At 53.6% G+C, this 23362-nt stretch overlaps 1 protein-coding gene across 10 annotated transcripts in view; it reads right to left on the minus strand.

Annotated features, from left to right (window-relative positions):
* Positions 1–4677: 4677 nt before the first annotated feature.
* The window catches only part of DNMT3B (DNA methyltransferase 3 beta), a 32046-nt gene continuing 13361 nt past the window's right edge, over positions 4678–23362 (minus strand). For 6 of the 10 annotated variants that reach the window (XM_089307190.1, XM_008256121.5, XM_089307189.1 and 3 more), the window contains 21 exons: positions 22951–23012; positions 21689–21793; positions 19627–19761; positions 18927–19133; positions 17925–18083; positions 17149–17256; positions 15904–16051; positions 15432–15491; positions 14426–14551; positions 14249–14293; positions 13010–13089; positions 12682–12794; positions 12177–12360; positions 11809–11893; positions 11310–11455; positions 10976–11066; positions 10623–10771; positions 10013–10098; positions 8178–8247; positions 7398–7516; positions 4678–6131 (listed from right to left, as the gene is read on the minus strand). In XM_089307190.1, coding sequence (XP_089163316.1) covers positions 5990–6131; positions 7398–7516; positions 8178–8247; positions 10013–10098; positions 10623–10771; positions 10976–11066; positions 11310–11455; positions 11809–11893; positions 12177–12360; positions 12682–12794; positions 13010–13089; positions 14249–14293; positions 14426–14551; positions 15432–15491; positions 15904–16051; positions 17149–17256; positions 17925–18083; positions 18927–19133; positions 19627–19761; positions 21689–21793; positions 22951–23012 — 2420 coding nt within the window. In that variant the 3' untranslated portion in view covers positions 4678–5989. The remainder of the gene's footprint in view (positions 6132–7397; positions 7517–8177; positions 8248–10012; positions 10099–10622; positions 10772–10975; positions 11067–11309; positions 11456–11808; positions 11894–12176; positions 12361–12681; positions 12795–13009; positions 13090–14248; positions 14294–14425; positions 14552–15431; positions 15492–15903; positions 16052–17148; positions 17257–17924; positions 18084–18926; positions 19134–19626; positions 19762–21688; positions 21794–22950; positions 23013–23362) is intronic. The other 4 variants (XM_070051926.2, XM_089307191.1, XM_070051931.2 and 1 more) reach the window with 3 other exon arrangements.

Here is a 23362-nt window from a genome sequence, read left to right on the forward strand (position 1 = left end):
GCTCCCCCCCGTTACGCGCCGACGTAAAGGCTCGTCATCCCCCGCCGGCTCCTTTTATAGAGAGGGACTCGTCCGCGCGCCGAGGGCGGAACCCAGCCCTTGATCGACAGCTCAGGCACCTGGGGGGCGGAGTGCGGGCGACTTGGGCACGTGGTCGGCGGCAGCCAATGAGGTCCCGCCTTGGACCGGGTGTGACTCCGCCTAAAAGGCGGGGTCCAGTTACAAATTCGCCCAGGCAGCAACCAGGAAGAAAATTGGTTTTACAATGAATTTCTACAAATATGGATGATTGGGTAATAAAGAAGCAGTACGTGGTGGGGGCTTGACAGTCTCCTTGGAGGCACATCCTGCGGCCAGATGGCCCTGCAATGGCCGGCTTATTTCCCCCTTTGTACTGTACCGTATGAATTTGTTCTCTTTGCTTCTTCCTTGACTGTCCACGTTCCGGCTTGAGCCCACAGCAGCAGGAGCCTTCTAGGTGCCTGCACGGAGGTTCTCAAGAGAGCCTTGCTCAGAGAATGGCATGCACCGCGCGGGAAACAGTTGGCCTTTGCAGAGTCACCGATAAAGAGGCAGCTTTCTCTATCCAGGTGTTCATTTTGTTGAACACCTGGAGAGTCCCCACGGGAAATAGGGATTTGGTGTTCGGGTCTGGTCGGGCAGGGCAGGCAAGGACACAGTTAACAATAGTAAGGTTACTAAATTCTAAGTCTTTAATGTCTGTAATCAAATGTCAATTAATTGGTGTCAGCATTATCTATAGGCCACTTTGGTTAATGGGATTGGGATGTGCTGAGGACGATACTCTGGGGACAAGAGCAGAAGAAAAGTGAAGTCCAAAAAGAGCTTCTGTCTGTGTTGGGCACTTGGTGAAGTGGAGCCACCCACATGCCTAGGTTCAAAACCCAGCCTCTTCTAATGAGCACCTGGGGAACTTGAGTAGTTGGGTTCCCAACTATATGAGGCACCTGGACTGAGTTCCTGCCTGCCTTTTTCAGTCTGGCACAACCGTGGCTGGTGCAGACATTTAACGAGCAAACCAGCAGAGGAAAGATTCTCTCTCTCCCTTCCTCCCTCCCTCCCTCCCTTGCAAATAAAAAAGTGAACAAATGTGGGTTTCTTTTTTAAGGATTCATTTACTTGAAAGGTAGATTTACAGAGAGGCACAGGCAGAGAGAGAGAGAGCTCCTCCATCCACTGGTTCGCTCCCCAGATAGCCGCAACAGCTGGAGCTCTGCCATTCGGAAGCCAGAAGACAGGAGCCCCTCCCGGTCTCCCATGCAGGTGCAGGGAGCTGAATGGGAAGTGGAGCAGCCAGGACACCCATATTGGAGGCTGGCACTGCAGGCAACCACTTTACCCACTATGCCACAGCGCCAGCCCCCAAATGTTTTTTTAAAAAAGATGGGACTAAATGCCTTCTCCTTAAAAAAAAAAAAAAAAAAAAAAAAGAGCCCCTAGTGCCAGGCTACAGTTTGAACCTGGTTCTGGGGGCACAGGAAGTCAGAGGCTCTTAAGTAAAACTCCCCCCTGCAGTGACAGCTCCCAGACAGATGAGAGGGGCACATGGCTTGCTCAGAGTCCCCTCGCCTCCCTGAGGAGGAAGCAGGCCCAAGTTAACTGGGTCAGGTTAAGCCTCGACTGTAAAACCCAGAGGGGAAAAAGAAAAAATTCCGTGCTGCAGGAGAGACCGCTTTGAGACTTTCCTGTGCCTCTTGAAGCAGCTGTTTTTGAGAAGTAAACTCCCCATCACGTGAGGCCGCTTCACTATCACACATAGAAGTTGTGACTCTCCCCTCCAAAAATAAAGTACAGCATGACTTCAAGGTCTGAGCTTCACAACTGTAGGGCAACTTTATCTGAACTAAAAGATGTCAGATCCCAGCTGCCCTGAGGCTCCTCCAGGCTCAGCGATGACCGCGGCAATGGACATCACAGCCCTGAGTCCGAGGCCGGCTGGGGAAGGACTCGGGTCAGCGGAGCTCCTGGAACAGGGGACAGGAAGCCTTCCTGAAGAACTGAGCAGGTGAAGCCGCCGACTGCGATGCCGGCACTCCTGTGTGGGTGCTGGTTCTAGTCCCGGCTGCTCCACTTCCAAGCTGGCTCTCTGCTAAGGCCTGGGAAAGCAGAACATGGCCCAAGTCCCTGGGCCCCTGCACACACGTGGGAGACCCAGAGGAAACTCCTGGCTTCGACCTGGCTCAACCTTGGCCATTGCTGACACTTGAGAGTGAACCAGTGGATGGAAGATCTGTCTCTAACTTTCAAATAAATAAATATCACGAAATACAGAGGGAAACTAATTATTGGAATAGTTGGGAAATTCTAAATAAGGTCTGTAGACTAGGAGACTAGAATGCTCGCTCCCAGACTGATAAACGTATTGTGGTTGTAGAAGAAAAGGTTCTGTTATTTTTTAGGGAATCATATACACTAAAGGATTTAAATATAAAGAAATAACGCCTGGGGCCAGTGCTGCAGCATAACAGGTAAAGCCACCTCCTGCGGTGCTAATATCCCATATGGGTGCTAGTTCCAGTCCCAGCTGCTCCATTTCTGATCCAGCTCTCTGCTATGGCCTGGGAAAGCAGTGGAGGATGACCCAAGTCCTTGGACCCCTGCACCCTCATGGGATGGGAGACCCAGAGGAGGCTCCTGGCTCCTGGCTTCGGATCTGCACAGCTCTGGCCATTGCAGCCAACTGGGGAGTGAACCAGCAGATGTCAGACTCTCCCCCCCACCCCAAGCCCCGTAGCTCCTTCAAATAAATAAGCCTTTCAAAAAAGTCTGCGACTCTCTAAAGGTTCAGAGAAAAATATTAACATAGAGGATGACAAAGCAAATGAAGCAAAATGTTAAAATCTGGGGAGGGGGGGCAGGGGTTGATGGGTTACTCAAGAATGCCTTATCTTATTGCAAGTTTTCTGTAAATCTAAAATCAAAAATTTCTAAGTGAAAGGTTTGAAACAGTCAAAAGTTTCACAGAAAGGAGGGAGGGGCCAGGCTGGAGGCAGAGAAGGGGACAGGAAGGTGTGCACACGGGCCCGGGTTGCCAAGGGAGCAGGTCCTTACCAGCTCCAGCAACACTAAACAGCAGGTGAGGCCGGGGAGGGAGACCAGGTTCCAGCTGTGACAGCAGCTGTGTGAGGACGCCCGCACTCATCCATGTACCCAGCATTCACTTTTCTGCATGCTTGGCCTTTGACCTCAAGTCAATGAGGTAAACTGAGGCAAGAGGCTATAGAGAACACAGGCCATTAGCAGTGGGTAGCCCCAGGAGGCACGTTGGCTAGCAAACCAGACTGAGAAATTGGCCTGTGTCGACTGCCCACTTGCCCAAAGGCACGTTCGCTCTTCCGGATAAGTTCACACGCACAAGGCCTCTGGGGTGCAGGATGCCAAAGCCACACTCATCCAGTCCCCCAGCAAGCAGCATGGGACACCAGCATGATGCCAAGGGTGATGAGGGGTCGGGGATCCAGAGCAGCTGCTGTCCCCTCACCACCAGCTAGACATCTGCGGCTTCTGAAGACTGGAAGACTGGTAACCTCGGGCTGTTTGCATCCTCACCAGCAGTCATCATTGTCACTAACACTGCAGCCACTGCTGACCTGCTGAATCATGGCATCCTCATGAGGACTTCCCTGTCAGGCTCGGGGCGAAACCCTCTTCCCAGATCTGACCTTATGAGGCAGGTATTAGCTCCACATTTAGAGATCAAAACCTCCAAGCGGTTAAGTCATCTGCTCCCAGTGACAAGGCAATGTGCAGGAGGGGCCCGGACATACCCCCAGGGCACCACAAGACTGCTTTGCAGAAGTCTTACAGGTACACAACGCCCACACCAGCCCAGAACTTCCACCTGTTTTCCCCTGCGTTCTTTTGGAAACGCACCAAGATCCACTCCCCAAGCTTCCCCAGCCCAGCCCACCCAATGAAGGGCCCCTCACCTGGAGGGCTTGGCCATCTCCCCTCTTGGGGTTTCGAGGTCGGGAACGTTTGTTTTGCTTCATCCTGCCCTGGCATTTGGCGCAGCACTGTACACAAGATGGCTTAATTGGGCCACAGCTCAGCAGGAGCCCAACTTGCTAATTGCCAGCAGCTCTCTCCCCATGGCAACCTCACCTGGGCAGCACCTTTCCTACCACGCCCACTGAGGAACACAGCTGTCCTGAAAGCCTCATATCAGAGGCCAGGCCTTATTCCCTCCCCCCACACTATTACCAATGTTGGGCAGGAGCTAAGTGCTGGGCCAATGGTAGCTTTCTGTCTGGGGCAGTAGCCCACTGAGGACCTGCTCTGCCCAGAGGAAAAGGACTACAGTGGAAACCGCCACTGCCGACCCGGGACCCGGAGGCTGACCCGGCAGCAAGGTGCAGGGGGACCACAGAGAAGTGGACAGGAGCAGCCCTGGGGCTCTTGTGACGGGCACTGCCTCCACCGGCTGCTCAGTTGCTGACATGGGTGTCCCAGACATGCAAACACTCAGTGGGAAACCCACTTACTAGCCCCTAGGGCCCAGAACCTCAAGCCCTCCAGGTAAGCTCAGGCAAATTTAGACCCAAAAGCAGTGCGCCAAACCCAAGTTCCCAGTCTGCCTTGGGCCCCCAGAGCCCTCCTGCCCCAACCCTTGCCCTCCACACGCACTGACCCATCTGACAAAAGGAATGCCAGTCATTTAGCGAAATACTGATTTTAATTAAACATAATAGGGTAAACTCTAGGCATCATCATCTTCCAGCCTAAAAATTAGCAAAAACTGTTGAAACAAGGCACAGTTTTTTCCGCATACTTGTTCCGTGGCTCCAGTTACAAAAAAAAAAAAACTTTTAATGAAAATGTTGAACATAAAAATAGAAGTCTGAGATTTTAAAAAAAGATGTATAAAAAGCCCCACAAAACTCTTCAACGTTGTCTCTTATCCTACAAAATAGCACCAGTAAGAAGAGTAAAAGATGTTAAAAACCGTCACAGACAGCATTTCTGAAATGCAGCGTGCTTGGCCTGGCCTCCCCTTCCTCTAAAAACACGGGATAAAAAAGGGTTCTAAAATCTGCAGGGGAGGGGCGAGCTGCTGTTGCGTGTCCCCTGGCCATCTCTTAGATGAGGGGAAAGTGAGAACCTGTGCTTGCGCCCCTGGCTGTAGGGCCAGGATGAGGCATGAGGGGTGGGGTGGGGGCTGCGCCTGTGTGTGTGTGTGTGGGGTGTCCCTCCTTCATGCCCCTCACACAGGGAGAGGGGACAGCCGGGACTCGTATACACAATATGGCAGCTTATACAACACAACCAGTCCACCCCTTCCTGAGGTCCCCTGAGGGGTGTCCTGCACTTAACTGGGAGGGACTTTGCTACAAGTGGCCCCTGCCCTTGGGTGTGTGGGGGAAAACAGCCCTGAACGTGGTGATGACGTCATCCCTGCTGACAGTCACCATTGTGGAAAATACACAGGGCCTGACAGCAGCCTCCAGTCCTTGCAACCCTTGCAAGGGGAGAATGTGCCAGGTCAAAATCAAGACCGACATTTACATCCATTCCTGTTGCTAGCCCTAGAGACAACCCAGGCCCTGAAAAAGTCCCTTCGCTACATGTCTCAGAACATGGAGGGGCAGGCATTGTTAAAAATCCGGTTTACAGTCGCTGTCTTGAGCCATCTGCCAGCAACAACCCGAATATTGGAGAGCTGTCGGCACTGTGGTTTTGGTATCTTAGCCATCGTTTCCTCTGAGCGGTAACCCAGGCCGGGGGAGAAACTACCTACTTCAAGTTTTTAACATTTAGAAGTAAAAATGAGCACCGTGTGTGGCTGCTCTCAGCAGCCAGGTCTGAACTGTGCACAAGCAGGTGGCACCTCGTGGTCCCCTGGAAGAGACAGGGTCAGGCGGCTCTGCTCCCACCAAGCAGGAGAGAACTGAGGTACACGGTGAGACCCCACCAGCTGAACTGAGGCAGGGCAGAGCCTGGTCCTGCCCCTGCGCACACCTGTGTGGGACTATTCACAGGCAAAGTAGTCCTTCAGCGGGGCGAAGAGGTGTCGGATGACGGGCACGCTCCACGACCTCCCGAGCAGCTTCTGGCGGGCGCCGCGGCCCATGTTGGACACGTCCGTGTAGTGTACGGGAAAGCCGAAGATCCTGGGGGGACACCAGGGCAGAAGGCAGCAGTCAGCAGAGCTCACCCTCCGGCACACTTGCGCACTCGTGCCCTCCCCGTGGCACAGAGGCTGTCCCCAGAGCACCTGCCTCCGGCACCCCCAGCGATGCCCCTGGGAGTGGCCAGCCAGGTAACAGACACAAGGACAGCACAGACTTTCTCACCACAGACTCAGGACCCAGCTGCCCTCTTCAAATTCCATTCACTAGTGGGAGTGCCAGACAGGACTTCAGGCAGGTGGCAAACACACCACTACTTAGCAGGACCCCACCAGGCCTGGTGAGCAAGTGCAGCAGAACCTCCAAGGATCCAAGGTTGTCATCCAATGGGCAATGACAAATGGGTGTTGGGAAACTAAAGGTGCATCTCTTTGCCTACATCTCTGTATCTACAGAATGACATGTGTCACACCACACTTTATCTCACAAATCCGGCGCGCTGGTTCACACTTGGTTCACAAAATACAGAGTAATGCACACCAGAAGACATTGTGTAAACCTGACCAGTCTGTTAGTCAGAAGTGACTAAAGAACTAAAGCCAGTTATGGGAAATTCTCAAAGTCTGTTAGAATGCAATCAAAAATGTAAAGAGGAACATTCACAACTACATCTAGCTAATATTAAAGAATAAAGTGTGTCAAAGAAAAATAAGTCAGAGGAACTGAAATGCAAGAGACGGCTCTTGATGTGAAAGTAGACAAACTTGGCCAAATCATGAGACGTAGGAGAACAGACTGAGTAGGAGCCAGCAATGCAAAGAGCACCTCGCGCCTCATGCGTCTGGGTGCCCCCGCGTGCTGGGGCAGGAGACCCAGGGCGGCAGTGCCGGAGGTGCAGTTTAATGACTTGGCAGCACCTGCACCCCTCTGCCCTTACTAAATTATCCATTCAACGGAGAGGCAGAAGAGATCTCCATTGCCCAGTTTGTTTCCCAAAGGTTTGCATTGGCTATGGTTAAGGAAGTCCAAGTCAGGAGCCAGAAACTCAATCCCGTGTGGGTGGCACGAGCCCAGTAACATGAGTTGTCTCCACTGGATCTGCAGTAGCAGGAAGCTGGAAGCCACAGGCCAGAGCCAGGGACAGAAGATGCGGGTAAACCCCTCATTTCTACCAGGAACTAAGGACTGGCTTGGAAAACACCCAGTCCCACAGCTACGAGGCGGCGCCTGCCCTGGCGCTGGGCCTCCGCCCCATGGTTCCCCTCTGGACGCTGCACCTTTTCCCTCTCCACGTGCAGCCTTGCTCACCTTTCGAGCTCAGTGCACCACAAAACATCTTCTTTGCCATTCATGACAACAGGGAAAAGTTGGTTTTTCCCCTGTTTGATCGAGTTCGACTTGGTGGTTATTGTCTGTACTTTCTTTAACTGGAGAACAAAATGACATCATGGAGTGAGCACAGAAGGGGTTCGGGAAGGAGGTGGGGACCAGAAGCGCCTCAGGAAGATGGAGAAGGGAGGGCCGGTGTGGGAGAGAGGGTGGCAGGGAGTGTGTCACAGAAGGAGTGAGCGTCAGGACCAAGAACATCTTGTGCTTCCCACAATCAAAGTTCATCCACAGGAAGGAGCAGCCCCAGAACGATAAAAAGTGACGAATGAGGGTCACGTGGGGACTTGGGAAGAAACCAGAGTGAATGGGAATGAAATCCCCCAGACACAGAGAACGATCAGAGGGCTCTCCACCTAACACAAGCACCGAGAATTAGGCCCATGGAAGTCATATAAGATTATGACTTGACAGCAAAAGCATCACCACTCCTATCCAAGAGGGAGAGGGGAAACGCTGTCTCTTTGTACCCAGTATCTCCAGTGGGAAGTACAGCTGCCTTCCCACAGTGATTATTTGGTTATCGAGAATGTTTCCGATTCTCTGCACTTGAAGATGAAGACAGGACAATGACGTGGGAGGAGAGAGGCCCAGCACCAGGGGGTGTTGTGGGGGAGGGGTAGTGAGTGGACACCACCAAGGCCGTGGCTCCTGGGCGGCGGCTCGGAGGAATGCGGCGCAGCGCCAGTGAGCACGTCTTACCTTTGCTGTCCTACTGTATTCCAAGCAGTCCTGCAGCTCGAGCTTATCATTCTTTGATGCTATCACGGGCCTGGGAACAGCCAAAACCCATTACTTCCTACCATCTGTGAAGGGGCCTCAAGGCGGGAGGGCCAATGCTATCAGAACCGGCCCTGACAGTGAACTTGCTACATATACAAGATGCTGGCATAACCACAGGTCTGTGTGGCAACAAAAGTTGCCTTCAAATCGGATGGAACAACGTGGAGGGATGGGGGCTCAGCCCCTGAGTGGCCTGACCACGTGGGCTTTGTGAGCGACTTAACCAGGCACAGCAGAGTCAGGCGACTCTGGGCGGGAGACACAGCTTGAAAAGTGGACGCCAGGAGGAGGATCACAATTACCCTTTCAAGGTTCACCCTTGCAAGGGCTTTTGCAACTGCACAAAGAAGCAGATGCCTGGGGTGTGCCAAGGACAGAGCAGAAACCAGCACAAGAGGTCTGAAAGCAGCAATCATGACCACAGTATCGCCGGTGGTGGGAACTTCAAGGTCAAAATAAACTCTGCCGTGCACATGCAGCACAGAATCTGCTAGAGTGGGCTCTTCCCTGACTCACCTTCCAGGTTTAAGTGAAACCTTAGCACCATCTACACCCCTGTCATGGTCCCAAGGGAGCTGAGGGGACCAAGAGGACAAGGGCTCAGCAACAAGCCAGGAGAGGAGTCTCAGCCCAGGCTTGACTCCCCAGCCTGTATGCTGCAAGGGCTCAGGCCTCAGCCCACATCAGCCCTTCCTGCTAAGTCCACACACAGGCTTATGTGGCCCAAAGCCCACATCAGTCGTCCTTCCTGCTGTCAGCAATGCCACCAATGAGAAACTACCTGCCCAGAGCCCTCTGTAACTCCCCAATGCAAAGTGGGGTCCACTGCTTCTAATCCAGCTCCCTGCTTATGCTGATGGGAAAGCAGTGGACCAAGCTTGTGGACCCTGCTGCTCACGTTGTAAACCACATAGAGTCCCGGATCCTGGATTCAGCCTGGCCATTTGAGAAGTGAATCAGTGAATGTCACTTTGCCTTTTAAATAAATAAATCTTTTTAAACAATAAATAAATCTAAGTGGTGTCACTGCAGTTCCTGCTGGTCGTGGCCACAGCCACCCCACAGCACTGAGGTGGTCAGGCCACCCCCAGGGACTGGAACGTGCTGCTGACTCCATGGCTCCATTCCTCCACTCAGGCCCTGCTGCAGTGCAAAGCCTCCCCCACCTTTAGTCATGAACCTGAGGGAGCTCCAAACTTGACAACGGCAGTGAGAACTCAAACAATGATGTAATAATAAAGCACACATAGTACCGTGTGACTGTCACAGTCAGGACCCTCTGGCCCTTTGCCCACTCTTAACTGAGATCATGTTACTGTCACTGTTTGCATCTTAGTTAGCAAGGTGTTCTTCAAACTATGTATAGAGGATGCACAACAAAGACAGTGGCTTTGCGTCAACAGGTGCATCTTAAACTGCCTTTGCCATGTGGTAAGGTGGAAAGGCCTTGGCTGTCTTCAGGCTACTCGCTGTGGTCAGTCACCACAGGTCTGGGCCAGTGGCTGCTCCACCGCAGGAGCGGCAGAAAGGGACCTTGCACAATCTTCTACAGCAGCTGGGTAGGGGAGATGCTCCAGTCTCCAGCACATGGAATCTGTAAAAGTAGCCCCACCGGCATCCCAACTCTAACACTGCAGGTAGGCGGGGGAGCCAGGCACGGAGCTCCTCCAGAGGCAGCTCTTTCGTCCCTGCTCCAATGTGAGGGCTCGCATTTGTCAATTGACCGTGGCTGTCCCTGCCAGAGCCACAGTTACCTGTTCATCCCAGGCAGGTTGCCCCAAAAGTACCGGGCCCTGTGAGCAGCAGAAACTTTGATGGCATCGATCATCACCGGGTTACACTGCAGGGAGGGAGAGAGTGAGACAGAGTGAGTGAGCTAGCTAGCTGCTAGGAGCCCATATAACTGAGGACGGGCTCCATGTGTGTGCCCTGGCAATGGACAGGTTGAGAGACTGTCAATGAGGTAGTAAAAGTCACTGGAGGATTACAATTCGGCCATGCCATGTGGGCAATTGGTGGTGTGTACCATCTGGCTGCAGTGCCACAGCACAGCACAGCACATGGCCACCTCTCTTTGTAGGCACTAAGTAAGCTTCTGGCACAGTTAAATGAGTCAGTCTACCAACATCCTTACTGCAGTGCCTGGACATTGGAAAATGAACAATAACTAGCAGCATGAGCAAAGAAACTACTAAAAGGCATCACGTCTCAGGGGTCTATAGAAAATGTACAGGGTTTCCCTGAGACCAAATGCCCCAGCATCTAGGAGAAGCCAGTGACGCAATCATTCTTGGACGAAGGACACACACACACACTCATTGCCAGCAGGGAAGCCCTGAGAGCCAGGCTCCTCCCTCCCCTCACCTCCAGGAACCTTGAGATGTCCCTCTTGTCTCCAACCTTCATGGCTACAACATTCTCAAACATCCAGAAGAAGGGCCGGTCGTCACCCTCCTTGGGCCGGGTGTAATTCAGCAGGTGGTAGAACTCAAAGAAGAGCCGGCCTGTGCCTTCTGCATCCAGAAAAATGCATGCAGAGCAGGGTTCATTCCTTATCTTTATTACAGCCCTCCCTATTCCCGGCCACTGAGCTCCCAGTGACTCGCTGAAGTCTGGGTTGGCTAAGCCATCATAGTCCATTAATGACAGATGTGTGCACAGACAGTTCCCACAGGCCCCATCACGCTCCGCTTAAGGGCCGTCTGGGGGTTGCTCACCATACAGGCCTTTCCGGGCAGGATTCACATTGGAGAGGTCGTTGCACGGGCTGCCCCCAATCACCAAGTCAAAGGGCCCCCATTCGTCAATCTGTGGGAGAAGAGGGTCAGCCTAAGCTTCAGGGGTGGGGTTAGGGCAGCAAGGGTGTGCAGAGGGCCTGGACCCCCAGGGGTAATCTGCAAGAAATCCCACAGCTGACACCTTGCATGGTCATCACCCACCTCTGACCCCAGGAAACCTACTGCTCAGCCCGAGGTCTGAATCCTCAACCATGCGCCTGAGGTCGCGGCTCTCGGGCTGCGCAGGTGCACCACGCCAGCAGCCTGCACTTACGTTTTTCTTCGTGATGTTCCTGACGTCATTCACATATTTGATGTTGCCCTCGTGCTTCACGGTCCCCACTGCGATGGATTCTTCACACACTTCTGAAGCGACGTACTTTTCCACCTTTATGCCCAATTCTTTGAGGACCAAGTACCCTGTAGTTGGCAAGAGACACTTCCTGAGCTTCCTGAGCTGGTTCCTCCCTTCTCCAGGAGGGTGAGGAGCTGTGCCATTCACTCTACAAAGTAGGCCGCCATGGGGGATACAAGGGGACAACACTGGGGACAGCAGTTGAATGCCTGCACACAAGGAACAGCTAATGCAGACATCGTTGTAAAAGGATCACGGATGGGAGGTTAGAATCAGGGAGTCACAGGGCAGACACAGGGAACCCCTGGGGTGTGGCTTGGCGTTGATGGCATCACCTGGACAGGTGTGTGTGCAGCTCCCTGGCTGGCCCCTTACAAGGTGGCAACAGAAGAGAAGCCTTGGTGAACCCCAAACCTACCTGTCGCAATGCCATCGAACAAGGACAGGACTCGAATGGGCCGCCTACGGGCTGCAGGAATGGCAGGGTACAGCTTGGGGGCTTCCTGGGGGGGTAAAGAAGGGGAGCTGTAGAGGTGGTGGAGCAGGGTGGGGGAGGGCTGTCCTTCCTCCAGGGACTCAAGCCCTGCTGTGGTTAGCACTGGAACCAAGCTGGGGTGTGGCAAGGAAGGCCATCCAACACATCTCTGTAGCCACAGCCACCCTGCCTTGGCGGCGACCTCAGGCCTCCCTCCTAGGACAGCTGAGAGCAGTCACCTGCTCCAGCTCACAGGACAGCAGGGAGGAAGCCCTCGCAGGCCCCCACGCTGCCCCTCCCTGCCCACTCACGTATTCGTGCCCCATGTCGCTGGTGAAGAAGGCCTGCAGGCGCACGTTCCAGTCCTTGCGGCGCCGCAGGACCCCATGGCAGCGCTGCGGGACGCACATGTAGCAGCTCCAGGGCTCCTGTAGTTTAGCGTCGGCTGCGGTGCCGCTGCCCACCAGCACCTCCAGGCACTCCACGCAGAAGCACCTGCACCAGGGACGAGGCGCAGCTGAGACAATCAGGCGGCTCGCCTCGGGGCCCTGCCGGCCACCCAGGGACTCAGCAACTGGCACCTCCAACTTGACCAGGGGTGGGAGGTGCCTGTGATGCCAGCCTCAGTCATCTCCGTGAATCCCTTGTATTGTAGGCCAGCTGGCCCATGTCCAGGGGAAACAGTTTAACCTGCTGCTCCCCACTGACCACAGGTCCCCCACTCATCCTGAGCTCAGCACTCTAGGCCCTGTGTGTGCTAAGCCGATCCATGGCCCCTGCCCGCAGGCCAGCCCGGAGGGGGAGGGGCCTGCTCACCGGCAGCAGCTCGTGTTGCTACACAGTAGCAGCTCCCGGCCCTCGCAGCACACGGTGCAGTATGACTGATAGCCGTCATCATCATACATGTAGAACAGCTCGAGAAAGCGATCCTGGCAGGCAGACAGAAACGGGCGTGAAACCGGAGACCGCGGCTCGCTGGCTGCAGGCCCAGTGGCCTGGTGCTGTCTTCAGGGACAACTGGTTGCAGACGCACCCCACAGCGCTGCAGGGCTGCCTGCACGCAGGGCTGTCCTCCCTGGAGGGGGGGGGGGCGGGGAGGAGGAGCAGCAGCCGCCGGGGCCATGTTTTGGGCAGGAGCACTCACCCGGCAGGTCTGGCAGAGGCCACCCTCAAAGAGGGGGTGGAAGGACACGGGGTTTTTCCTCCCGCAGGACAAGCAGCTGTCTGTAAGAACAACAGGGATCGCCGGAGCAGTCACCACCAGCTGCTGAGTGCTCGGACCCCCATCACTCCAGCCATGTGCCTCGGACTCTGCTGTGTCCTGAGTCCTCATGAGATTAGAAAATCCACCAAGGAGTCAGGCAAGGGTTCAGCCTTCAGGAGGCAAAGCTCAGAGCACTGCCCTGCCATCCCCAGGAGTGCTGAGGGTCCCAAGTGCTCGGGTTCCAGTCACCCGTGGGAGCCCCAGATGGAACCCTGGATTCAGCCTGGCCCAGCCCTGGGGAGTGAACATGTGTTAATATCACTGACATTTAAGTGAGAAACTAAGCTACAAAGACATCATAAAGCCAATGACTGGGGGGCCTGCACTGTGGCCCAGCAGGTTAAACTGTTGGCATCCCATATGGGTACTTGTGGACTCCTGTCTGCCCCACTTCTGTTCCAGCTCCTGTTAATGGGCGTGGGAACGCACACTAGAGCCCCAGAAAGCACTCCTGGCTCTGGGCTTCAACCTGGCCCAGCCCTGGCTGTTGCAGACATATGGAGAGTGACTGAGCAAACAGAAGCTCTCCCTCTCTGGGACCTTGTCGATTTTGCTGTCCTGACAGGACCTGCCATGGTCCCCTTAAAGACACCCCTTGGCCAGATCAGCATGGGGTTGATTTCCCTCACTCACCAGGTGGCAGGAAGGAGGGACAGGAGGGATATGGATGGAAGTTTGAGAGCGTCAGGGATTGCTTCCAACTTGAGCCAGCGTTGCCCAGGGCTCTCTGGATCATGAGTTCTCTTCCCCAGCACTGACTCATAGGACTGACGGACCTCAGACAGGAATGCGCCCCAGGCACTCACAGTGCACAGGGGCCAAGCAGACAGGGGCTCAGGAGTGAAGTCACTCACTTGAGGCGTGGCTCCAGTTCCGTCTGCTTTGTCTGATTTGAGAAGGCTCAAGGCACCGCTGACCTTACTCTCACAGCTCTGGGGTTCCCGTGGCCAGAGGGCCCCGGATTCTATCCTGTGCCATTCTCAGTTCCCATATCCTCGAGCAGGAATCAGTCTATTATTAGGCAATCAGGAGACCCATTCTGTACATTGAAATTATAGCAGCCAGGATTCAGGAGCCCAACACAAGCCTGAACCCCAAGCAAGGAGGGTAGAACTCTACCTTCGAGGTTGCTCTTGTTGTTGGTCACATCGGCAGCCATTTGCTCTGTTTGGAAGAAAGGAGGTTTGAGATGTGGTCTGGTCCTGCTCCCTGGGCAGCGCTGCTGCTTCCTCTGGGGCGGCCTCCCCAACTGCTCTAAGACAGTGTTCACTGGATGACCCCCATCCCAACAGTCACCTCGGCTCTGATCTTCCTCTCCTCGGTCTTTGCCGTTGTTGTAGCAGTTGGTCTTGAGGCGCTTGGGTGGGGGGCAGTGCTCTGAGGCAGTGGAGTCCTCGGCCGTGCGTCTCCGACTCTTATTCTCTAGAAAAGATAAGAGCGCACCCATGGCTCGGGTAGAGGCGGGACCAGGACCAGACCATGCTGTGCCGTGCCTGGGTACCAGCCATGTCTGGGGACAACAGGACAGCTAATTCAAAACCACTCAGCACCCTGGTCTTATGTTTATGCATTTCACAATCATCTATGTGTAAGAGGAGTAGATTCCCTGAAGGCCAATGCGCCTGCCCTGTATCTGACGCCACAGCACTGAGCACTTGACATGCACAGAGAGCCCAGGAACTGATTTTACATGGAATGCTCATGTTAACTTAGAACTGATGTCAGCACTACCCTGGACATCACAATCTACCACAGGAATTCAGTTAATTTGCATCAGCTAATATTCTATTAGTATTCAATAGCTCCCAGCATAGAGATGAACTGTAAGACGTATAAGATATTAAAGATGATTCTAAACCACAAAAGCTAAACCTTACTCTCCCTGAATCTTTACTTGTTCCAATGAGGCATCAAGAAAAAATGTTATCTGTAAGTTCTTGTTCTATTACCTGTACACTAATGGACATGGCTGAATCTGACACTGCCAATATAATAAAATTAAACACACTAAGGACCTCTTAGTGACAAGATGACATTTGACAATGCGTATAGTATTGAGAAATAAAGGAGAGAGCAGCAATCCGACAAGTGCACAGAAAAGGCAGGAAGGGTGCACACCCAACAGCGCAAACCTGGGGGAGGCATTTGTGAGGGTAGGGGGTGAGGAGCCCTGGGCCAGGAGTTCAGGCTTTATAGAGTTTTATAGTTTATAGAGTTGATCTTTTTCCAGTGACCATCATATTGGCAAAGAAATCCCAGGTGGAGGGAACAGCAAAGGAGTAGGTGGGATGAGTGGGAATACCGTTTCTCCGTGCTTCTAAGTTCCTATTGCCTGCACGGCGCACCTTCGACTTATTAACCACTTTTTTCGGGGGGAAATAAAACAAAAACAGAAAACACATAAATGTATTGGCTTAAGGCAGTCTAAATTTTCAGCAAATCAAAAGGTTCATAAAGTAGGGCGTATCACATAAAAGGAGGGCTTTTTCCTTTGCACATGCCCCAGGTTCTCTCCAAGGAAGTAGGCAAGATTTCTCTCATTTTCAGGGGAGATAACTCCAACTGTGAGAGCCCTGGCAGGAAGGTGACCAGTGAGACCACACTGGGCCAGACTGGTCTGCTCAGGGCTGGATTCCTTTTGCATGGCCCTGAGGTTCCTGGGGCAGGAGATGGGCTTGCGGGGTTGAGTCCAGTTTCTGGAAGGTGGGTTTGAGCCTGCCCGAGCTTCTCCCTCCTGCTGTGCCATGGGTGCTGCCACAGGGCCTTATCCCCACCTGGTTGCTTGCTGTTGTCGGGCTTGAGGCCCTCGGTGCCGGTGGGCTTGAAGCCCCCATGGGCCCACTCCAGCATGGGCTTCAGCTGGTCCTCCAGCGGGTCTCCAGGGCTGGTGGAGAAGGTCTTGCCAGCACGGACCCTGGCTTTCTGCCAAGATAGAAAGGCAGAGTCTGATGAATGCGGGCAGGGGTGCCGGCTGGGCCCGCCCCAGGGACGTCCCCAGCTGGGGCCTATGTTCCCCTCCACTGGGGCCCCTTTCACAGGCAGACAGCTGTCCCAGGCTGTGGTATGTGGCAGGAGAAGGGAGGAGCCTGTGCAGAGAGCCAAGCAAAAGATCAAGGGGGCTGGGGGAGGGGAGGCACCAAATCCCCAGAGGAAATGGGTGCATCAGTCCCCTGTAAAGGAAGGGGTAGGCTACTCAGAGGGGGCTGCTCCACAGGAGAAGCCCTGGCCAGTGCTCAAGGCCTCTACTTTGTCAGTGAAGGAAGCCCTACTGACGCACTGGGATCTACCAATCCATCTACATTCTAACAGCTGGCTCACAAACTTAGCACAAAGGCATTTCCAAGTTCAGCTGGAGAGGGAAGCCTGATGGGTCCTACAAGTGCCCCTAGCCAAGGGGAGCGGGGCACAGGCCCCCCCTCAGAAGGTGGCTTTATGGTCACTGGCAATCACAGTACTGGCCCTACCTCTAGGGCCCACCTGCCAGACTCTGCTGCAGCCTGTCCCAGTGCCAGGAAATCTCCAATCCCTGCCCTTCTGCCAGCACCAGGGAGAAAAACCCTTCCCTTGTGGTCCATCGCCCACCCCCATTCAGGGCCATCAGGTGGCCATCCTGGCTTTCTTATTTTTAAAGATTTCTTTATTTGAATGGCAGAGTTAGAGAGTAGAAACAGATCTTCCATCCGCTGGTTCACTCCCCACATGGCCGCAACGAGTGGGGCTGGTCCAGGCTGAAGCCAGGAGCCAGGCGCTTCCTCTGGATCTCCCTCGTGGATGCAAGGGCCCAAGCACTTGGGCCATTCTCTGCTGCTTTCCAAGGCGCATTAGTATTAGCAGGGAGCTGGATAGGAAGTGGAGCAGCCAGGACTCGAACCGGCACCCATGGGATGCTGGTGCTTGCAGGCTGTGGCTTAACCTGCTGTACCATAGCACCAGCCCTACCATCCTGAGTTTCTATGTCTCTTGCTTCTCCCCTGCTCAAGGGTCAGGTGGCCATGCCCCTCCCCCCAGCCCCACATTACCTCCAGAGCCTGGAACATGGCCTTCCTATAGGAGACCAGTTTATTAAATGTTGCAAGGTTGAAGTGCTGGCTGAACAACCCCAGAGCAACAAGCTTGTCTGCAGAGACCTACAAGACAAAGATGGCATCAGGTTCTATCCACCTGTGTGGGCGAGGCCGCAAGCACACTGAGTCAGAGGCATTCTTGCCACTTCCAGGGAATCCCAGGCTGAGGCCAGCATGACTCCAGGACACCTGTCCTTCTGCTCCCCCTGCTGGTCACAGGGGCATTGGCTAATAGTCTCACCCACCAAGGTTAACTGCCATGGATTTGCCCTTGGCCCCACTGTGTGATGACAAATGACCCCAGGGGAGCCCAGGTCAAGGAGCAACCAGAACCTCCCACTGAAGCTGAATCTCAGGAGGTACCAGATGGATGCTCACAACTGCCCTCATCCTTCCACCAGCTACACCTCCAGGTGGCCTTCTCACCTTGGGCCTGAACTCAAACCTGAAAGTCCAGGTGGACTACTCGAATTAGCACCCTTAGAGAACACCCATAGGGGCTAAGAATAAGAAAGCAACATCCAGAGACCATCTGATCATCACTAATGTCACAGAGGCTACCCACGCTGCAAGGCAAGCAACATCCCAGCACGGAGCCAATAGCGTCCTGCTCTCGCCACCTGTTTAAGGTGGAAGAGGGGAGAGCTCGGTGCTTCCACCCCCAGGGTCAGGCACAGTGTCCTCCATGAACAGAACCCCCCCTCCCCAGCTGAGCTCTGCCCTGGACTTACCTCAGAGAATTTTCCATCGCCAAACCATTGCACCCATCGCATGCCGGCCATGGCCTGGCGCTTGGAGGTGGCCTTCCAGGACACCACCATGGCTGGCCACCAGGAGAAGCCCTTGATCTTTCCCCACACGAGGTCCCCTATTCCAAACTCCTTCCCATCCTGGAAGAAAAACCACATAAAGGAATCCCAGAAAGAGGTCCCAGCGTTTGCCATAAATGTGAGGTGCTCATGTGTACGGACATGAGATGCTTCTGATAGGGACCAGCAGTCAGCTTGTGCGCTGGCAACCCATATCAGAGTGCCAGTTCGAGTCCAGGATGTTCCAGCTCCCACTAATCCACCTAGGAAAGCACTCAAAGCTGGCCCAAGTACTCGGGCCACTGCACACACATGGGAGACCTAGAAGAAGCTCCTGACTTCAGCCTGGCCCAGCCCTTGCTGTTGCGGCCTTTGAGAGTGAACCAGCGGACGGAAGATCTCTGCTCTCCCTCTTTCTGTAACTCTGCCTTTCAAATAAAAGGAATCTTTAAAAAGAAAAAAAAAAAGACATGAACCTGAGATATCTCAGTTTATATAACTGTGTGTAGTAGGTATCATGTATACAAACAGTACACTCATTGTATGCAAACAGTACACTTCCGGATGGGACCATATTCTGAGAACCGCACCTCTAGGCAATTCTGGGTTGTGGGAAGCTCACAAGCCCAGATGGTGCAGCCCACTACACGTGGAGTTAACTGCTCAACAGCATTATATATATCTGGTCTGTCTTTGACCAAAACATTCCTGAGCCCATGACTCTCCCTAATTCTGTGTACAAACCAGATCTGGGGGGTAGCTAAGTGGTGCCTGCCTTCTGCCTGGGAGGGGAGTAGGGGATAGGAAGAATCAAGCAGCAACACGAACCATCTAGAAGTTAGCTCTTGTGCTAAATGATAAGCCACCAATACCTTGGGACCTGCTCTCTTCCCTAAATGCCAGGGGTTGGGCTCGTCGTGGTACCTGGTACTCCGCTCCATCCGCATCTCTGTCTCCATCCACCTGTGAGGACTCCAGGCTCTCCAGCTGGCTGTCCTGGGCCAGGCCAGTGTAGGGGGTACTGCTACTCTGGGGTGTCACGTCGTCATCAGTGAGGTCGATGGTGAGGTAGGGACTGGCAGGGGATGGCCACGGCGTGCCTGTGGATGCTGTGGCCCTGCGCCTCAGGGACTGCAGACAGAAAAGACAACTTGTAACTACGCAGCAGGTGCCTCCCCAGTGTGTTCCCAAAGCAGCACAGAGAGTGAAGACAGAGAGAACAGGCTCATGGAGGGTGGGAGGCGTAGAAGGTAAGGCACGGTCCCAGGCAGCACCAAGAGGCTTCAAGAACCAGGCTCACAGACCTCGCTGGCCTGTGAGCTCACCCCTGCTGTACCCACTGGGCTGGGTCAAAGAAGATACTAAGGAGACAAGATGGTCTGGGGTCCAGTGCATTTCAAGTGGTCTAAGAGCCTGGCCACAGGGAATCCTTGCAACCCAAGACAGTTCCATCCGGGATGAGACCAGGAGAGAGGCATCGAGCAGGCCTGCAAGAAGGAGTCCACCAAGAAGCCAGGATGAAAGAACAGCACAGTCCTAGCAGCAGGGAGCGTGAGGAAAGGCCCGGGGAGTGAGGCTGCCACCCTGAGGCCAGGGCGAGGGCGTGGGCATCTGGAGAACCAACCCTGGTTGCTGGGAACTCCACGGGGGACTCGTCCACGTGACTGTGGCCCTGCCGGCCTCGGGTGGAACGGGTGGACCGTGGGGAGGGCCTGTACCTCTCCCGGCTGGAGGCACTGTTGCTATTTCGGGTTCGGACCTGGAAGCAAGAGAGGATAAGCACCAGGACTTAGCTGACTGGAGTCGAGTCGGAAGCATTCGGCCTTGATACAGCCCGGGAGGCCCAGGGGCTCGGGCCAGCTGCAAGAGAACAGGCTAAGTTGCTGGGGACACTCTGGCCTCACCCCAGTGGGGCGTGGGTGCTGGGCTGAAGTACATACAATCCCTGTTCTGTCCCAGCAGGCAGGGGCATGGCTGCCAATGAGCCTGTGAGGGGCTTTGCGAAGCCAATGTATTACTGGGATAGAAGCCCCTCCGCTCTGTTGTTTCTCAAAATGGTAGGAAGGTAGGTATTGTAGGCCTGTGTACAAAACAGGCACAAAAAGGTATTATTTGGAGGGCTGGCATTGTGGCGTGGCAGGTATCCCATATGGGCACTGGTTCAAGCCTGGCCCCTTCACTTATAATCTGGCTCCCTGCCAGGGCCTGGGAAAGCAGTCCTTGGGCCTCTGTACCCCTGTACCCACATGGGAGACCTGGAATGAGCTCCAGGCTCCTGGCCTCCGATTGGCATAGCTCCAGCCATTGCGGCCAACTGGGGAGTGAACCAGCAGATGGAAGATGGTCTTTTTTTTCTGCATCTCCTTCTGTTTAACTCTTTCAAAATAAATCAATCTTTTTTTAAAAAATGGTAGTAGCTCCTGGCCTCAGATCAGTGCAGCTCCCTGCTGTGATCATGGAGTGAACCCAGAGATGAAAGACCTTTCTCTCTCTCACTCTCTGTAACTCTACCTCTCAAATAAAGTTTTGGTTTTTTTTTTTTTTTTTTTTTTTTGACAGGCAGAGTGGACAGTGAGAGAGGCAGACTGCCAAAGTTTTTTTTTCAGGCAGCGCAGTGGCTCACTAGGCTAATCTTCTGCCTGCTGCACCGGCATCCCGGTTCTAGTCTTGGTTGGAGCGCTGGATTCTGTCCCGGTTGCTCCACTTCCAGTCCAGCTCTCTGCTGTGGCCCGGGAGTGACGTGGAGGATGGCCCAGGTGCTTGGGCCCTGCACATGCGTGGGAGACCAGGAGGAAGCACCTGGCTCCTGGCTTCAGATAGGCACAGTGCGCCAGCTCTAGTGGCTACTTGGGTGGTGAACCAAGGGAAAAAGGAAGACCTTTCTCTGTCTCTCACTGTCTAACTGCCTGTCAAAAATAAATTTTTTTTTTTTTAAAGTAAATTGACAAGACTAACATAGGTAACTGGAAGGTAAGCTATCCATCTGCAAGCCATCACCCCTAGACTAGCGCTGTGGCACCTGCCTTTTTCTGCAGTGACCCCCACATTTCCTGTTAGAATCAAGCCCGGTCCCAGCTGCCGCACTGCCCAACCCCCTTCCTACTAAGGCATCCTTGGAGGCAAGATGGCTCCAATGCTTAGGGCCCTGCCACCCACATGGGAGACCCCAAGGAGCTCCTGGCTCAGTCCTGGCTATTGTAAGTAAATATGATTTGTGTTTTTCCTGTCACTTCCTTTCAATTAAACCATTTTTTATGATTTATTCATTCACTTTGAAAAGCAGAGTTGGGGGGTGAACCAGTTGATGGAAGCCCTCTCTACCTCTCTGTAACCCTTTCAATTAAATTTTTTTCTCTGCTATGGCCTGGGAAAGCAGTGGAGGATGGCCAAGTCCTTGGGTCCCTGCACCCATTCGGGAGACCTGGAGGAAGTTCCTGGCTCCTGGCTGCGGATCGGCGCATCTCTCTCTCTCTGCTTCTCCTTCTCTGTGTAACTCCAACTTTCAAATGAATAAATCTTTAAAAGAAAAAGGAATTGTGTGTGCAAGGAAGTCTTATTCAGCGACAGTCCATGAACGTTGCTATCACTTTCCAACAGTCACCGCTCCTCAGCTCTCCCAGGGAGAGCTCCCACAATTCTCAGACAGGCCCCGGTGGCAGGGAGCCCTGGCTCCGCAGGCGACTTACTGCTGGGCTTTCAGAGCGCGTTCTGGTCTCACGGAACAGTTTAGGCATCACTGGAGTGTCTGACCCATCCCCGTCCTCGCCTTCATCTCCATCGCCCGTCAGATCCTTTGTAAAGGAGAGGAGAAGGCCTTTGAGTGCACTTACAGTCCGAGCAGAAACCAGTTGCTCTGAAACTCATTGTAGTGATCAGTAAGATGCTGCAGTGGCTCACTGTGGGTTCATGCATTTAAGACAGGATTTAAATATCATCAGAATGCCACCCCAGTGGGCATGGCAACAGGCGAGAGACTGTCTGGACTATGACCAGGATTCCCCACCACGCACGGTGATGCTTCCTCACTGGGCAGCAGTGCAGGGGACCCCCAGGTGCCGGGCATCCTGTAAGCATACCAGCTTGAGTCCCAGCTGTCGACTTTCCTGCTAATTTTGCCTGGAAAAGCAGTGCAAGATGGCCTAGGAGCTCGTGCTCCGGGCTGCTGGCTCTGCCCCTGCTAAGCCCTGTCTGTTGCGGTCATTCTGGGAGCAACCAGCAGAATCTCTGTCCCTCCAATTCTGCCTTAAGTAAATACTTGAGGAGGAAAAAAACATCACTTTTCACACATCATGTGTCATAAAACAAATCTCTTCTACTTTTTCACACTAGAATGACATTGTTTCTCCTTGCACACCAGGGTAACATAAGGTTTATACAGTGATCCAGTAATGCATTAGCCCAGGAGGTGCTGACAGCTACAGAAACAAAGTCCTTGCTTATCCTCCAATCTGACCACTACCCTCTTTAATCCTCTACCCAATTCTGGAAACTTCCATCATCCCGACTCTTGTCCCCACTGACCCCAATGCCTGACTTCAACTGCATAAAAAAAGGAACCAAACTGACAAAACTAGATTAAACATCAACAATAGAAAAACTGTATCAAAATGATCAAGTAGAAAACCTGATATCACAGCTAATGTCCAAAAGTATTAACGGTTGTTTAGAATCTGCAAATAGTTAAAACACACTCAAAGATCTTCTTAGAAAACTTCTTTGAGGCCACACAACCTGGACTATCAAAACTACAGATGTATTCAAAGCAAAGTCAAAACAGATGACCAAGTTCTATTCATTAGGTGAGTAATGTTTGCCTTATTGAAAAGCTAATTGATCACCCAGAAAATATTATTACAAGTATTTCAGAATCACATCCTGTAAGATAAAATAGCAAAATAGATGATTTCAGTATTTAAATCTGATGAATGCTATGGAAGAGAGGCTGTACCTGGGTGTAACTCAGCAGGCTGGACACCTCCCTCCGGGACAGTCGGGAGCTCGATCGGCGGCCTGTCGGGAAGGCCAGGCTGTGTTTGTGGAGGGGCTGACAGCAGCCAGGGGCACTGGCTGCTCTCCTCCAATGCTGGTCCCCTCTGCTGCTCTGCCACTAAGGTGACAGGGCCCAGGCCAGGCATATAATGGACCCCAACACAATGCGGAGGGGCAGCACTGGCCCAGGTGCTACCAGTGAGAATCGCTCAAGGGCCTGTCAGGAAGTTGGGGTGTCCATACCCCCCGGGGCTGAAGAGTGCGGGGGGGCAGGGCAGTCACAGACCCCCCCTCTCCTGTCCCAGTCTGGGCAGGGATGGGTCCTACTGGGCAAGGGCCACCCAGGATCCCAGGCTGAGAGAGACTATCAG

Source organism: Oryctolagus cuniculus, chromosome 11, assembly GCF_051225735.1.
Source record: "Oryctolagus cuniculus isolate XC-2025 breed Fujian yellow rabbit chromosome 11, ASM5122573v1, whole genome shotgun sequence".
Taxonomy (NCBI): domain Eukaryota; kingdom Metazoa; phylum Chordata; class Mammalia; order Lagomorpha; family Leporidae; genus Oryctolagus; species Oryctolagus cuniculus.